The following is a 17,734-nucleotide window of genomic DNA, read 5'->3' on the forward strand; positions in this document are numbered from 1 at the left end:
TGCCCAGAATAATGCAGAAGAGTATACAGATGTTGTTTATGGGATTTCTAAACCATACCTCAAAGGAGGTAAGGAAGAGGTAAGCAAGAAGAGACATGAGGCTGGAAAGAATAAAGACAATATGAACTCAATTTGCTTTGACTTTTCTCAGGTCCAGTTCAGTTCTGACTTAGATATTTCTACTCAGTATGGAAAATACCTGTTTTCTGCCAACTGCACTCTAAGTAACCTAATTTGGTGTTTTAGTTATGAGAAACTCCAATAGTTTTAGTTTAGACAGATAATTTTAAAGCTTAATAGTTATGACTGTATTCCAGAAAATGAAATAACATTAAGACAATGACATAATAAGAAAAGTAGTTTTCTTTAACCTCTGGTTTCTTCCTTTCTTATTGTATTTACTATGAATAAAGTATATTCTTAGGGCATAAAACATCTTGCAGGGCTTAAAAACTTTCAATGTGGCTCTTTGGTGCATGTGTAGACCATTCTAAAAATTCTGCTACTAGCATTATTGTCCCTGAATGCAGTTCTCAGAACTGCCACACAGTTCTAAGATCCCTAAATTCTTTTATGCCACTGAATATTCTCATGCTCTCTCTGCCTGCAGCCTAGATAGACCTGTAACCCTGGGAATGAGTTCTTGTCCATCTTCTAAAGAAGCAAGATATGGAGAGGGCAGATCCACATGGAATGTCAATGAACTGATACTAGGATTTTTAAATAGACTGGTGGACTTAAAGCCCCTACCATTTTGAGTGTGCTTCAAGGTTCTTCTTTAATTTAAGAGCTACCCACACCTCTGATTTAAAGATATTATTTCTTAGGTCATCACCTACCTTGTTATGCACATGACAATTGCTACTATAATGGCAATCTGTACAGCTCCAATAATTGCTGCAATAAGAACATGAGTGAGCTTTTGCCTACTTGGCACTACATAGAGAATACTAAAGTCTGTCTTTTCACAGTGCTGTCCAGTGTAACCAGATTCACATCTGAAAAGGAGAAAAAAAAAGATTCCTGTGAGAATTACAACTTTCAATAATTCTAGATTTTAAAATTAAAAGATACAAAAGAATAATAATTTTAAACAGGAATAAAAAATCAGGCACTCTCTCACCATCTGAAAAAAATTGCCATTTCTGTTATTGCCTTTTATTCTTTTTGATATGTCTATTTTACACAGTGCTTCTTTCCTCTATCATTATATCACATTAAAGTTGCTCAATAGTCTTTATTACCTTCATTCAAAAATAGATGCATAATCTATTATTCAGTGGCTAAAATAGAGCTAACTTATTTATTCCTTGTTCTAAATCTAGGAATAAATTATTTTTCATTTTTCACAATTATAAATTAGGTGTGGTGAATGTGTAGTTTTTTCTTTCTTTTTTTTTTTTTTAACCATTTAACTTGCTTTAATGTTTCTTCACAAATGGTGAAAAATACTGAAGTACAGACAAGGAATAATCATAATGTTGTGGCCAACATTATAAATACAGAATTATAAATTTAAAATATTTTCTGGTTTAAGAAACAAATCTGGTAGTCAGTGCAGCTCTGCGGGGTCTCTGCATCTAGTAGGGCCGGCCTCTGTGTTCCTGACGGTGCTCGCCTTTATCCATTTTTCCAGGTCCTCCATGCCCGCCTCTTCCTCCTGTCTGTTCCATTAAAGGTCCAGGGGTACCCCTAGGGCCACTTCATCTTCCTCCACCAAAGCCATATCGGTCCATGCCCTGGCCACCACAGAAGCCACCTCTGTCTCCACCATGGTCACTTCTGAACATTCCACCAGGACCACCTTGGTCCATGAGGCCACCTCTGCCTCGGTCACCACCTGGGGGTAGAAAGGGTGGCGGGAGGAAGCCTTCAGGCTTTGGGGCCTTACACTGGTTGCATTTTGTTCTCCAGGCGAAGATCTGGTTTCCACACCCAGATTGGGGCACTGCCAGGCTCCAGGTCGGTGCTGGAGTTTTCTCCTGCAGAAGGGTTGCCCTAGGAGCCTCGAAGCCCTCTTGTGGGGAAGCCATCTCTCTCCTCCATGGCCTCCCATGCGACCCATGGGTCCCCCAGGACATCTTGGGGCCCTGGACTCCACAGAGCAGGGGTGGCATCTCCCTGCCCTCACAGGGCAGCATATCCCCCCACATGCTGTTCATTGGCGGCTTCTTCTGAGCAAGAGAAACTTTAAGTTTGCTCCCTTGAAAATCTTTCCCAGCAAACCACTCCACAGCAGCCTTGGCAGTCGGTGGGTCTTCAAAGGACACCGTAGCATCACCTTTGGGCTTTCCTGTTTCCTTGTCCAAGTAGATATGGATCGTGGAGTGTCTAGTTCTCTTGTTCATCTTAACAACTCCGCACTGCTTAAAGAAGTCTGCCAGATCATCTAGAGTCACAATGTCATTTAATCCTTGTACATAAATTGCACTGTTGTCAGAGTCTTCATCTGGATCGACAGATGGGCTAGATCAAGATCTGGTCCTTCGTCCATGGGTCCTCCAGGCTTCTTGAAGCCACCTCACTCTCCAGTGCTGCCCATTGCACCGTGTCCTCCTTCCCGCCCACCTCGGCTCACACTTCCACCATCAAATCCTCCTCTGCCCCTGCCCCAGTTATCAGGGTCACTCACACTCCAGGTTCTCTCCTAGTCCGGAAAATCCTCCAGACTCCTGCCCATAAACACCCATGCTACTGGGGGTGGTCCTGTCCATATGAATTCTGCTGCCTGTAGCTGCTGCTCTGTTGGCTATATTGACTTGGAGCCTGGCTGTAGGATTACTAACTAGTGGGCAGCTGCTGCCCATAGCCACTTTGCTGTCCATAGCTGCTAGGCTTCCCATAGGTGTTCTGCTGCGAGAAACTGCACTGGTCATACCTAGTCAGCTGTGCAGAGGAACAGCTGGTAGGAGGATAGGATGGTGGTGCCGTGACTGGCTGCATGCAATAACTCCCAGGTACCTGCGTATAACCGTAGTTACTCTGTCCATACCCCAGGCTGGGCTGGTTATAATCCTCTGTGCTAGATTGAGGCTGACTAGTCTCAGCAGATTTGTTACCATCCTATGGTCTTGCAGGAGCAGAGGCTGCTGGCTGTTGCCCATAAGCCAGGCAAGCAGGCTGAGTGCCATATGCAGACTGAGCTGCATAGGAAACCTGAGTGGTAGTTACCACAGTGGTAGTGGTATCATAAGCACCAGTGCCAGACCCCTGAACAGGCTGACTGTATGCTTGGGGGGCAGTTGAAGTAGTATAATCTGTAGGAGGCTGTCCATAAGACATTGCACAGGCTGTGTGCTCTTACATCACAGTGGTCTGAGCCTGGGTACAGCTGACATCAGTGGGCTGTCCAGAGGTTCCATAACTTTGTTGCCCATATGCCTGGCTGGTCTGTGCATATCCTTGAGTGGGTTGGGCAGTAAGAGCACTGTAGCCCCACTGGGCTGCAGCCTGACTGTAGGTACTGCAATCCATGGACGCCACTTTCTCTCCTTATGCTTTTCAATATTTAGTGTTATTCCTTAGGCTAGATACTTGGAAATGAGATTACTGAATAAATAGGTATAAACATTTACAGTTCTTTGAACATAGCACCAAATTATATTCAAGACACCTTTCACTGTACATAATGTAATCATTTAAGATGCAGGAGGGAGATGAAAATAAGTTATTAATAACAGAAATGGAGACAAGCAGTCAAGTAGGTGTTAATCTTAGAAATTATCTAATTCCAATTAAAAGTAAATTAAAAGGCAACAACATAAGCTGATAATAATAATATGATAGGGGAAAACATTTAAGATGTTTAATAGAAAATTTACAATTTCAACTGACAGAAGTGCAATGTATAAATTAGCTAGCTTTCAAATGGAACTGATCAACAGAAGTGTAAGGATAGTGTATTTACTGATGTCCCACACTTCATTACCCACCCCCCTCAAAAAAAGCTTTTTAATAAAGTACATGTAACAACAAAAAAACTTGCAGGCAGGGATGAAAGAGGGGAAGCCAGGGATAATGAGTACACCAATCTCATCTCTGAGGTTCCTACACACCTGCCAGAAGGTTTCACATTGAGCTCTAAGTTTCCCAGCAGACCAAAAAAAAAAAAAAAGTAGTAAAGTAGATATATACACCATAGACTAGAATTGAGAACCCAGAAATACACTCGTCCATCTACAGTCAACTGATTTTTGACAACGGTGCTAAGATAAAACGATGGGAAAAAAAGAGTCTCTTCAACAAATAGTACTGGGACAACTAGACATCCACATGCAAATAAATGAAGTTGGACCTCTTCTTCACAACATAGGCAAAAATTAACTCAAGTGGATCATAGATCTAAATGTAAGAGCTAAAACCATAAAACTGAGAAAACGAAAGAAGTTTTCATAACTCTAGGCAATGATTTCTTAGATGTGAAAACCATAAGCAGCAAAAACAAAAACCTTAAATTGAACTAAATTAAAATCTTTTGTACGTAAGGGCACTATCAAGAAGGTGAAAAGATAACACACAGAATGGGAGAAAAATCTTGCAAATTATATATCTGATAAGAGACATATCTAGAATACATAAAAAACTAACAACTCATTAACAAAAGACCAAAAAAATTATAAAATGGGCAAAAGATCTGAACAGACATTTCTCCAAATTAAGATATACAAATGGCAAATAAGCACACAAAAAGATAGCAGCGTGATTAGTCATCATGGAAATACAAATCAAAACCACAGTAAGATACCACTTCATACTCACTAGAATGGCCAGAATCAATAAGTCGGAGAATAACAAACGTTGGCAAGGATACTGTAAGAAATGTAAAATGGTGTAGCCGCTTTTGAAAATAACCTGGAATTTCCTCAAAAAGTTAAATATACAGGTACCATTTGGCCCAGCAATTCCATTCTTAGGAATTTACCCAAGTGAAATTAAAAGATATATCCATACAAAACCTGCAACCAATTATTCAGGGCAGCATTAATATTATTAGCCAAAAAGTAGAAACAATCCAAATATTCATTAACTGGTAAGTGAATTAAAAAATGTGGTATAAATACTTGAAACTAATTGAAATAAATTTTTTCTAAAAAAATGTGGTATACAATCCATTCAATGGAATGTTATTCAGCCATAAAAAAGAACAAAGTACTGATACATGCCACAACATGGATAAACCTTGAAAACATGCTAAGTGAAAGAAGCCAAACACAGAAGACTACATATTATATGAATCCACTTCAATGAAATGTCTAGAATAGGTAAATCTAGAGGAAAAAAAAAAACAGATCAGTGGCTGTCTAAAACTGAGGAGAATGGGGAAATTTGAGAGGAACAGCTAAAGGGAATGGAGCTTGTTCTTGGGGTGATGAAATGTTCTAAAATTGAGTGTGGTGATTGCAGCACTTTGCGAATATACTAAAAACCATTGGATTGTTAAAAAAAAAAAAAAGAATGAAAGAAAAGAAAGTGGTAAGATCACTGACACAAAATACAATCTCCACGAAATAAAAATCAAACCAGTTGTTCAAAGGAACCACAGTTACTATTGTTATTAAATTAAAGGGAACTTTATCTCACTGGTCCTCATTAAAAGGGCACTTTCTGATATAGAGAACATCATCCTCAACAACACAGTTACATTAAAGTCCCATAGAAGTTTTAAAATAATGTCTTTCATGGTAGGCTAATGGCCAAAAGTCAAAGCTCAGTAAAATAAAAACAGTTCCACAGGGAGTTATAACAATGTCCTAGATTTGCAGCTCTCTGAGTTAAGCTTAATCCAAAGATTAAAATCAGAATATTGAAAAGAATGGATAAGCCTTATATCATTCAGGCAATCCTCCCTGGATATTATTTTCTGCAACTGAATTTGGGTTATACTCTCTAAATATCTGGAGTATTAACTTACAAGTTATTACTTCTTCATCTGCTATTTATTAAAGGCAGATTCAAGCATTTGGTACCCTACCCTCTATCCTTCATCCCACATATCCTCCACAGTAATCTCATTCACTCCCATGGCCTCAAGTGCCAATTCATTCACTTATCCATTTAACACATTTATTGAGTACCTGGCATGTGCCTGGTACTGTAGGGAGCATTTGGAATACATCAGTGAGCAAAATAGATACTGATCCCTGCCTGTTTACCCTCTAGCTGGAAGAAAGAAGATCAATAAACATGACAAGTCGATACGTATTATTCACAGAGAGAGAATGAAAGGAAATTACGAGTGTCAGGTATGAGCCAGGAAAGGAGAATTGCAATTTTAAATAAGACAGTCAGGGTCGCCTCACTAAGAAGGTAACATGTGAGTAAAGATGTGAAGGCGGTGAGGGAGTCTGCCATGTAGAAAACTGGGAGGAATGCATATCAGGCAAAGGAAGTTAGTGCAAAGGCCCTGAGGTAGAAGCATGAGTACGTGGTGTCTCCAAGGAACAGCAAGTGTGTCTGAGTGGGCTAGACAATGGGGAGGGAAGCAGGGGACCAAGACAGAGGTGAAGGGGCCAAACTGTGTTGGAGTTCTGCACTCAGTGAGATGGAGGAGCCACTGAAAGGGTTTTAGCAGAGGAATGACATGAATTGACCTTTATTTTTAAATAAAGGCCAGCTGCTGTGCTGAATATTGACCGTGGGATACAATCAGGGAGGTTACTGCAATAATTCCAGAGAGAAAAAATGGTGGCCTGGACTAAGAAGAGGAGTGGCATTGGTGAGAAGTAATCAAGTTCTGGATATATTCTGGAACAGAGCCAGTAGGATTTCCCAACTGACTGGATATGGGGCATGAGAGAAGTCAAAGATGTATCAGAGGTATTTTGTCTGAGCAAATGAAAAGATGGATTTGGCATGAACTGAGATGGAAAAGGCTGAAGGTGGAGCAGGTTTAGGGGAGGGGATTCAGATCAGGAGATCAGCTTAGGACCTGCTGAACCTGAGGTGTTAGACATCCATGTGAAAATGTTAAGGAGGGAGAGGGATCAATAAGTCACATTGAAGAGAGGTCTGGGACTTAATTTAAATTAGAAATCAGCAGCATTTGTCATGTAAAACCCTGAGACTGGATGGAATCACTACAGAAGAGGAGCAGGACTGCAGCCTGGCGCACGCCAACAATAAATGGTCAGGGAGCAAAAGAGGAACCAGCCCAGAAGACCAAAAGGAATGGCCAGAAGCCAAGTGAAGAATGTGTATTGCACAGGAGGGATCCATCATGTCAAATGCTACTGGATCATTCAAAAGTAATTTAAGACTAGGAACTGACCACTGAATTTAGCAACAAAAACACTCTCAGTGAAGTGCTGAGGACAAAAGCTTACTTACTGGGTAGCTTCAAGAGAGCTAAGAAATGAGGAACTAAAGAAGAGTAGACAACTCACTTGAGTTCTTCTACGAAGGAAAGAAATGGACAGTAACTGGTGGGAATAAGAATGTGGGGTTTTTTTGCAAGATAGAAGAAATAAAAATATATTTATAAATATATGTAAAAATATATTTATACATTTATATATATATATATATATATATATATATATATATGAAGAAAAGGGGAAGAATTGACAGTAGATGATAGTGAAAAGTATGTGGAAGTTCTCTTCATATTGCTTCAGTTTTCTCAGGGAACTCAGAAACGAGATCGTCGCCAAGACTGAGGATGAGAGAGGAGGTATTGACAATCAGAAGAGAAGCGGGTGAAGGTATAAAGCAGACATCTAGGCAAGGAGGAGAACGAATGGACCACAGTTACAGAATGACTGCCGGGCAGCATGTAGGTTCCACTTTGAATATAAACATCAGTGACACGAGTTAAGCTGGTGGTTTGCTTTTCAACAATAGCCATGTTCAGCTGTACGGGTAGAGGAACACAGTAGGTGGGAGGCTGGCATAGACCAAGATTATAGTTTTGTCAAGTAAGTATGATGAAGCAAGGGAGTATAATGATTGACCATGGAATTTAAGCTGAACAAGGCAGGGATGAGGCCATGCAGGGGGTGAGGGATGCTAAAAGGTGATAGGATCAATAAATTGGAGGCCTAGAGGGGTGGAAGGATCGCAGGGTAGGAACTAGAATAAATATGCTAGAGATGAAGTGATTCCTGAATGTATGTCTTCAACCTACATCCGTCTCATGAGTCCTAAAACCAATATATAACCAGTAGTCTACTAGACAGCCATAAGTGGATACCCTACAGGCACCTGAAATCAAGCATATTAAACTGAATACATCATCTTCCACCAAAATCTCTTCTTTCTTCCCATTGTATTTGCTCACTCGATTTTTCCTTAGTCCAGGAAACTCACTTGATTCTTCCTCCCCACTACCCTCCACCAACCCCCACATCCTCATCCTCATAGGTCACCAAAACCTATGGATTCCACCGCCTTATTGTCTCTCTGTAATGTATCTACTTATCTTGGTCCCACTACGACTCCTTCACTGAGTTCAGGCTCTCACTTCTTACTAATACATAGTTTCATAACTTTCAGTCTCCTAATCCATTTTCCACAAAGCCACCAGAGTGGCTTTCGGATCTGATCACATCTTTCTTACTAAAATCCTTAAATGGCTCCTCACTGCCTTTAAAATAAAGGACAAGCTCCTGGGTTCGCACAAATGTTCCTGTAAGACCTGCCCCTCCTCCCAAAATGTCCCCCATCCCCTTCAGCAGCCCCAAATCATCTCCTGTATATCTATATAATAGCATGTTTCATATTAAATTTAATTGCTTATTACTCGCCAATCTCTTCTACCAGCCTGCATGTTTTTTTCAAAGCAGTTTCCCTGGATCCCTGACATATTCAAATTTGAAACCCCAGTGCCAGACAAAATTTGTTACGAAGCAAGCAATAACAAACCAACAAATGAGATAATGCTAGAAGATTTTAACCAAATAATAGGGCTGCGGCTAAGTTTGTCCATCCCTGCCCGTTTACTGTTGCCCAGATACACCCACCTACTAGTAAAAATGCATGTAATGTTATTTATTCTTGGAGACACTGTAAATACTTAAATGAAAGAAAAAGGTCAAGTGCTTTTTAGGGGTTGTAAGTGTGCAGAAAGAGATTTTTTAAGAAACACCTCTGGTCTGGAAAAAAGGGAGAAGTTGATTATTATCATATGTCACTCAAAAAAAATGTTACTGAGTAGCTGCTGGGCTAGGTTCTATGCTAGGCATGGGGCAGAGTCCCTAACCTAATGTACAGTCTAATATCATCACTATTTATTAAATACATACTGTGTTTCAGGCATCATGCTAAGCACCTGACATATTATCTCATTTAATTTTAACAATAGTAGGAGGTGCTATTATTATTATAATTTTAGAAATGAGGAAAACGAGGCTTAGCAATTTTAAGTAACTTCCAAAGAGTATAGCCAATAATTGGCCCATCTGATTCTAATGCTTTTAACCACTATACTATTCAATCTTCTTTCTGTCAATTACTAAAATACTACAAAGTGACCTGGTTATCACTTCATTATCAGGACATCAAGCTCTCTTATTCCTCACTTAGGTATCTTGAAAGCTGTCCCATCCTAACAGGACAATACAATCTGAACTATCAAGATATGTATGCCACAGTGAGACACACAAGGAATCCATTGTAAGATTTTGTTTTAAAATTGGTCTAATGTTATATATCAATTATATCTCAATATTAAGTAATTAATTTTTAAAACTGGCCTGTTCTTGTCTGCGTAGCTGTATTTTTTAAATTTCAGGGACGTGGTGGGGGTAGCTAGTCTCCTTCAAAGACCAGGAGAACTTTCAATCAGAAAAAATCCCAAAAGCTTACATTTAATAAACAACTATTTAATAGTTTTTTGGTGTTTTGTTTTGTTTTTTCATCAAGAGGAAAATGAAAGAGTCAGAAAGGAGCTAGAGAAGTAGAGGGAAGGCAACCTGATTGCAAACAGCCTCTTCTACTTCTCAGAGAGAAAGATTCACTGGCTTCTAAGTTGATAGAACAAAATAAAGGGTATAATATTTCTCCATGTTTTGATGTTTTAACTAAGAAAGGAAAAAAGGATTCTGGCCAAACTGCAAGAGGCAGGAGTGGGCAGAATAACAGCAATCTCCCCTTGTCTATGGAAACTGTACCTCCCTAACTAGACCAATCTGAGAGAGAGGAGTTGTACTATCAGTAAGAAGTATAATTGGTAGACAGAACAGCAAAAAGCACTAAGGTCATTAGGTTGAGTATCAGGAAATCTGAGCTCTAGTTTTGTCCCTGCTCTATTTCCAACTCGTTCCTGACCCTAAACAAGTCACATAAACTCTCTGGAATCAGACAGGTTTACACCTTTTCCATTTCTATCTCGCACATCACACCTGGTTCTACATCCTTATCCTCTTATTTTTAGAAATCTATTCTAGTATATAATTTGAGTTACATGTTCTCTGTTCTTAACACATTCTTTAGTCCCTCAACCACTCTGTAACAGATTGCCCAAAAACCAAAATAGTGTTGGAATATGGCATATTTATTTTTATATTTAAAAATATGTTCTATTAAAAATGTAAATTCCATATTCTCAAATCCCCAATACATGGTTTTTACAGATTATTTGCCAATTTTTTCCAAATGATGCTAATTAATTTTTTTACCTCTCTACTGCAAATAAACACTACTTTTCGTAACATTTCGTCCACATTTCATTGCCTTCTAAAGAGCAGTGACCACTGATGGAAAAATGTATCACCTCTGTTCTGGAGGTACTGACTTACCTGCAAGAAGCCTTCTGAGTAGCATAGATAAATTCGCATTTTCCATGGATGCAGTAACCATTGAGGTTTTCAGGGCAAGGCATGTGGTTTCCAATATAAACATCTTCTCTTTGATCACTAGCATCTTAAAAGAATATAAACCAGGTCAGTAAGTAGTGAAATGCAAATTAAGAAAGAAATATGGACTTTTTCAAAGGTTCTGAGACAACAAATAAATTTACTACTCTGCTGGGTAATTTGGAAAGGAAATTTATCAGATAGGGGCCTGAATAAGAAAGAATCAAGGTCCCATTATGCTACAAACAAAGCAGGTAGATTGTTTAGACTCTAAGCATCTGAAAATAATTGCAGGATGTGACCACTATGAGCTACTGCTGTTTAAAAACAATCTGCCAAAAATTAAAAAAAAAAAAAAACTGAACATTTTTGTTAAAGAAATAAATGCTAGTTTCTAAAAGAAAGCTCACCTCTGTGACAGAGAGATGATATATACAACATTGGCGTTTGGAGGATTGACTTACTCTCATCGTTTACCTGGAGGCTATGAAATTGAGGCCAAAAAACGCTGGAATGGTAGAGAGCAAGTTATGGTATTCTGAAATTTTAGGATGAAAGGATTATTTTTGGAATGAAAACTAACAAACATACTGATTTTTTTCCAAATAGAATAGCTTTGCTATTCTTTTTACATAGTTTTTCTTAGTATACACTAATGTAAAAAAATTCAAATAATATAGAGGACAGAAAAAAAATTTAAATCACCTGAGATCCCTTTATCCAAAGAAAACCACTGTAAACATACTGATGAACATCTGTTCAGACTTAGGTACACTGATTTGAACTGAACTGAGTTGAAGTGAAGAAAATGCAAGTGTAGTGAATAATTCCACTGTCAGAAATGGGAAGAGGGTCAGGAAGGAAAGACAGAAAGGGACAGGAAAGATGAAGAAGACATAGGGACCCAGTCTTCAAAATAGGTCAAAATCATTCATTCATTCTCTCTCTATCCTTCTCTGGCTCTCTCTCTCACATACTCACACATACTCGTTCACACACTTTGGAATGGATTTTTGGCCTGTTCTTTCTGGCAATGTACACGAATACATTAATCCTCAACTGTACGGACCCAGAGCTCCCCAATGTTTACACGCCTGTCCATGTGTAGGAAAAATTCCCAGGCTTCCTGCTGTTTCTATCTACAGTTCCACTTACAGATTCTGTGCATTATTAGCTGTGTGACCTTGAGCATACCACTCTCTCAGCCTGAGATTTCATAACTGTAAAATTAGGTGGTTTTGAGAGGATTATGTGAGATAATGAATGCACAATAACACTAAAACAACCAGCTAACACATCATGTAACAGCAAAGGTTTATCTCCCCAAAATACAAATAAATTGTGCTAATATAATCTGAAGAATGTTAATGGAAACAAAGGAATGAAACAGAAGGCTCTGTTTGTGTGTGTGTATGTGATGTACGTACATATGTAAGTGTGTATGTAAACACATACATGTATGTAAAAGGAGAAGAGCAAAGGAGAAGTGGGTACAAAGGTGTCAAGTGGGGGGTGGGGACTGAGAAGTAAAAATGCAGATTTTCCGGAGATTAAAATTTACATATAAAAAGGAAAAATTTTAATAATTATTAACCTCATTGATAGGATAACTAAAGCAGAGATTATGTCATCCCTAACAAGACCAAACTGATGCCATTTTACTTTATAATTTATGTATTTATTGTACTAACTTATGCCTAGGAAAAAAAAACTGTACTAGAATTTAAGAACTCCAACATGTAAATTCTCAATTTTAAGGATATCTCTATTTTGTGACCTTGCTCAAATCACTTCTAACAGAGTTAAATGAGATCAGCATTATCCAACAGAAGTATAATATGAGACACATATGTAATTTTTACCTTTTCTAGTAACCATATTTTATAAGTAAAAATAGGTAAATTAATTTTAATCATATATTTTATTTAACCCAATATATCAAATAAAGATCATTTCAACATATAATCAATATTAATTTAAAAATTGGTATTTTATACTTTTTTCCTAAATAAGTCTTCAAAATCCAGTGAGCACTTTATACTCACAACAGATCTCAATTCAGACTCACCACATTTCAAGTATTCAATATCCACGGGTAGCTAGTCACTACCACACTGGGCAACACAGAATAGCTGACTTATTCATTTATCATTTATTGATCATCTTCCATATAATATATAAGGTGCTCTGCTAGGTGCTGGGGATAGAAAAATAATTAAGACGTATCCTGTCATCGAAGGGCTTAGAAGGCCTCCTCCAGCTCCCAAACTGTAATTCTGCCATGACAAAAGAAATCCAGCCCTCCTTTGGGCTGCTATGCTCCTGAACACCTACTAGTCTATTACAATATTCATAATATTGTCTTACAACTATTTAGGTTTTTTAAACAGTATCTACCATGAGACTATGAGCTCCTTTGAGAATCTAGACATTTGTATTATTCATTTCTGTATGACTCCTAACACTTAGAACACAGTACTTTTCTTGCTATGGTTTCAAGCTCAAAGTGCTATTCAATGTTTGCAATTAAGCCATAGTGACTTAAGGAACGCAACTGTCTCCCACAGCACTCATCATCCTGCAACTTCTCAGAACATAGTACTTTCATGGTGTGATACACGATGAAGTATATAATTATGGGACTACAGAGACTGAGGTTATGTACCAACCTATAAAAATAAAGTCCTATAATGTGCTTAACAATAGGATTGTATAGGTCTCTAGAGGCTGTGATAAAGTACTAATCTAACATAAAAAAGTTGTATAAACAGCAGGAAATTTCAAGAATAATGCAAAGCTAAAAGCTATCAGAGAATTCAGCTATATGACAGCAATGAAGAAAAGGTAACTAATTGAAGAACAGGATTTTGAGAAATTAAGAGACAAAGTACGGCACCAACAGCTCTTACTGAATGAATCAATAAAAGAATGTGGCATCAAGCTCTAAACAAAGCAAAGCCATATAAAACATGGACATGTCAAAAAAGACTATGAAGTCTGTGGCTGTCACAGAATCCAAATGCAGTATTCTTCTCAATGCCAACACTATTCATCCCATTATACTTGCTTACTATTTTCTGTGCACAGCCATATGCTCGGCAAAGCTACAGAAGAAATATTTTTTAAAAAGTATACATGCTATCTGCCCTTAAGAGGCTTATAATCAATTTAGGGAACTAACGTACACATGAAAAGCTTAACAATACAAGAAAAGGGGTCCCCCATAGCAGTTTATAATTAAATGCCAAAAGGTTTTACAATATTAGGTGCTATGAAATTCCAGTTGAAAGGATAACTCACCTTATTTTATTTATTTATTTATTTACTTACTTACTTACTTACTCATTTATTTGGACAACTCACTTTAGAGGACATTAAGAAAGGATTCATAGATAGGGTAGGACTTACATTAGGTCTCAAAGCATAGATAGATTTAGATAGAGGAACAACAGAAATCAAAGGGAAGGTATAACAGACAGAATTCTCAAGAACAGGTAGTGGATGAACCTACAAAGAGCTGTACATTCAGATGGGGGAGTAGTATGAGTTAAAGTTGGAAAAAATAAGGTGAAATAAGATTATGGAAAAACTTTAACTCCAAGTGAGAAATGTTCTCTTAATCATATGGGCAAGAAAGACACTAGAGGCTTTCTAGCTGGAGAGCATCACAATGACCACCACGTTTTACATAAAAAATTGAGAGTGGTTTGCCTATCACTGGTGATTAGGGGGATGGGGAGTGACTGCTAATGGGTGTGAGGTTTCTTTTGGAGTTAACAAAAACAATCTAAAATTAGATTATGGTGATGCTTGTACAACTCTGTAAATGTACTAAAAACATTGAATTGCATACCTTAACATAATGGTATGTAAAGACTCAAAAAGCTGTTGAAAAAATTGGATACCAACATGTAAGATATAGGGGCAGGAGAACTAGAAAGACCAGGTGACAATTAGGTTACTACATAATCCAAACTTGTGACAAAGAAAAGCTAAGGTCAGAGCTCAGCAGTAGGAATAGATATTAGAAATGCGGACAAAATTAACATGGCTTGAAGATACTTTTGAAAAGCACTCAAAAACTCGGATCTGGAAGGGTCCTTAGAGGCCACCTGGTCTGATAAAGGAATCCTTGTAGTATTAACCCCTAAATCCTCTTTCTCCACTTCCAGAGGTAAGAAACTCAACATAATACAGTTAATTCCAATATTGTCAAACTTTCCATATGTTAAATGAAATATCTTTCTTCGACTTTGCAGATATTTCCCCATGTCTGTTCACCCCCTGACTCACTGCCCATCCATTTTTTTCTTAAGATCATACTTCCCCAGGCCCATCCTTTAGATAGTTTGCAACAACTATCTTTAAGAGTAGTGCCCACTCTTAAATGTACTAACCCCAGTACATTTAAGCACTTAGTAGAAGAGAACTGCCCCCTTTATTGAAGATGCTCTTAATACAGAATTATATAAAATGATTCTGCTCCAAAGATATACATATGGTCAATAAACACATGAAAAGATGTTGAACATCACTAATTATTAGAAAAATGCAAATCAAAACTACAAGATAGCACCTCACCCATTAGGTGCTATCCAAAAACCGGAAAATAACAAGTGTTGGCAAGGATGCGGAGAAATCAGGAGTCTTGTGCACCACTGGCAAGAATGTGTAATGATACAGTCACTGTGGAAAACAGTATGGTATTTCCTCAAAAAATTAAAAATAGAATTTCCATATGACTGAGCAATTCCACTTCTGGGCATATACTCAAAAGAACTGAAAGCAGGGTCTCAAAGAAATAGCTATAAACCCACATTCGTAGCAGCATTATTCACAGTAGCAAAATCGTGGAAGCAACCCAAGAATCCATCAACAGATGAATGGATAAACAAAATGTGGCATATACAATGGAATATTATTCAGCCTTAAAAAGGAAGGAAATTCTGACATAAGCTACAAGATGGAGAAACCTTGAAGGCATTATGGTAATTGAAATAAGTTATAAAAAGACAAACACTGCATGATTCCACTTACATGAGGTACTTAGAGTAGTGAAAATCATAGAAACAAAAAGTAGAATGGTGGTCGCCAGGGCTGAGGGTTAGGGAAAATGGGAGTTATTGTTTTATGGGTATAGATCCACTTTTACAAAATGAAGAGTACTAGAGATGGATGGTGCCGACAATTACACAACATCATGAATATATTTAATACCACTGAGCTGTACACTCAAAAATGGTTAAGATGGTACATTTTACGCCTATTTCACCACAATTTTAAAAACTGGGGGGGGGGAACGCTAAATGTGAGCCTAATATCAGGAGGTTCAGTAGAGAGAATGTAGTAAGTTGAGATCAAATTTAGACGTATGGTCATCCAAAAAGTATTTTCTTAGCACCTGTTCTGTTCTAGGCACTGTTGTAGTTCTTGGAGTTTCAGGCAAAGGCAATACAAACAAAATGTAAATGAAAAAGACCCACTGAAAATATAAAACTAGCACTTAAAGAAAGATCAAGGCTAGAGAACAAATTTTCGCCAAGGTGATAGCTGAGAGAAGATTAAATATTCTCAAGAAAATTAAGAAAGGAATGGAAGGGAGCAGAACAGAATTCTGGAAGAGTTACAAGAGAAAGAGCACCAGGGCTTAGAAGTCAGAAAGTCTGAATTCTAGTCCTTGCCCTGCCATTATATACAAGAGCCACAAAATCTCAGTTTCAGCTTCTTCATCTGTGATGAATATTAAATAACACAAATATGTGAAAGCACCCGGCACATAGTAGGGTGCTCAACTGATAACTGTCAAATGAGTCAATATCCTACTGAAGTAACTCATGAATCATATTAAACATGCTATAGACAGAAAGACTTTTGAACACAGCCAGGCTATCAACAAAAGTATTAACAATCACCATAATAACGTCAATAAGGAATTCGGCATCATAGCGTTTAATATTCAGAGAAATCCTAGGTAGTAGATATCACGGCCCCACTTTATAGATGCGATGATTGAGCCTCAGAGAAGTCAGACCACCCAGCCTTTAAGTGTAAACCAAGTGTGACTCCAGAACACATGCTCTTACCCATCACACTATTATTCCACCAAGCTTCCCTGGGAGGTACGTACAGAAAAGACAAAGGCAGAATGTCCAAGCACCTGCTCTCGAGGCCAAGTAAATTAATCACTTCAAAAGAAAAAATGAAAAGGCTTTAAAAATACCATAAAGCAAGGTTTCAGAAACCACAGCAGAACTGGGCACAGAATGGTCCCATCTAAACAATGCCCTCAGGCAAGTGGTGACAGGCTCCGGGAACAACAGCTGCAAATGCTAGTCTCTGAACAGTGTTTGTGTGTGTGCAATACACAGAGTGTACTTGGTCACCCAGTGGCTCCTTCCACCCACAGAAGTATTCAGAAACAAATCCACCACCAGCCGCAGTGTTTTCAAATACAAAGGAGAGTACAGTCTAAATGATGATGTTATAAGAAAACCGAGCACCAGATGGCTTATTTGCAAAGGCATGTTCCACTGGCTATCCGTCCTGGTCTATCAGTGTATGACTCAAATAAAGCAAGAGGAGGTATATTAACAACCAAGACATGTACCTAGAAAATCAAATGTTGAGGCCACAACAACTATATTATTACTGCATCAGTAACTCTCTAGGGTTCATTATTTGTACAAATCCCTACAGTTAAAAAATTCAATATACTCTTTCTTGCTTCCACTATACTACACTGCATCCCACCCAAGATTCATCACTAACATATCCCTCCATACTTCCTTCCCTAACCCAAATCATCTCAGACCCCGTCAAAGAATTAACTACCTAGGTATAAACTCCTACCTACCCTTCAAACACCTCCCACTCTATCATTTCTAAATCCTGTCTTCCACACCAACCCTAACTCTTCCTTTCCTAGCCCTTCCACTCTGTTTATG

The 17,734-nt window shown here is 38.2% G+C and overlaps 1 protein-coding gene and 1 pseudogene across 2 annotated transcripts in view; both read right to left on the reverse strand.

The window, feature by feature from the left end:
* TMEFF1 (transmembrane protein with EGF like and two follistatin like domains 1) overlaps positions 1-17,734 on the reverse strand; it is a 78,464-nt gene that overhangs the window by 3,739 nt on the left and 56,991 nt on the right. The window contains exons 8-9 of one of the 2 annotated variants that reach the window (XM_039855720.1): positions 10,734-10,857; positions 840-998 (exon numbers count right to left, since the gene is read on the reverse strand). In XM_039855720.1, coding sequence (XP_039711654.1) covers positions 840-998; positions 10,734-10,857 — 283 coding nt within the window. The remainder of the gene's footprint in view (positions 1-839; positions 999-10,733; positions 10,858-17,734) is intronic. The other variant, XM_039855728.1, reaches the window with a different exon arrangement.
* On the reverse strand, positions 1,020-4,570 carry LOC120597038 (RNA-binding protein EWS-like; annotated as a pseudogene).

Source organism: Pteropus medius, unplaced genomic scaffold (assembly GCF_902729225.1).
Source record: "Pteropus medius unplaced genomic scaffold, Ma_sr-lr_union100, whole genome shotgun sequence".
Lineage (NCBI taxonomy): Eukaryota > Metazoa > Chordata > Mammalia > Chiroptera > Pteropodidae > Pteropus > Pteropus medius.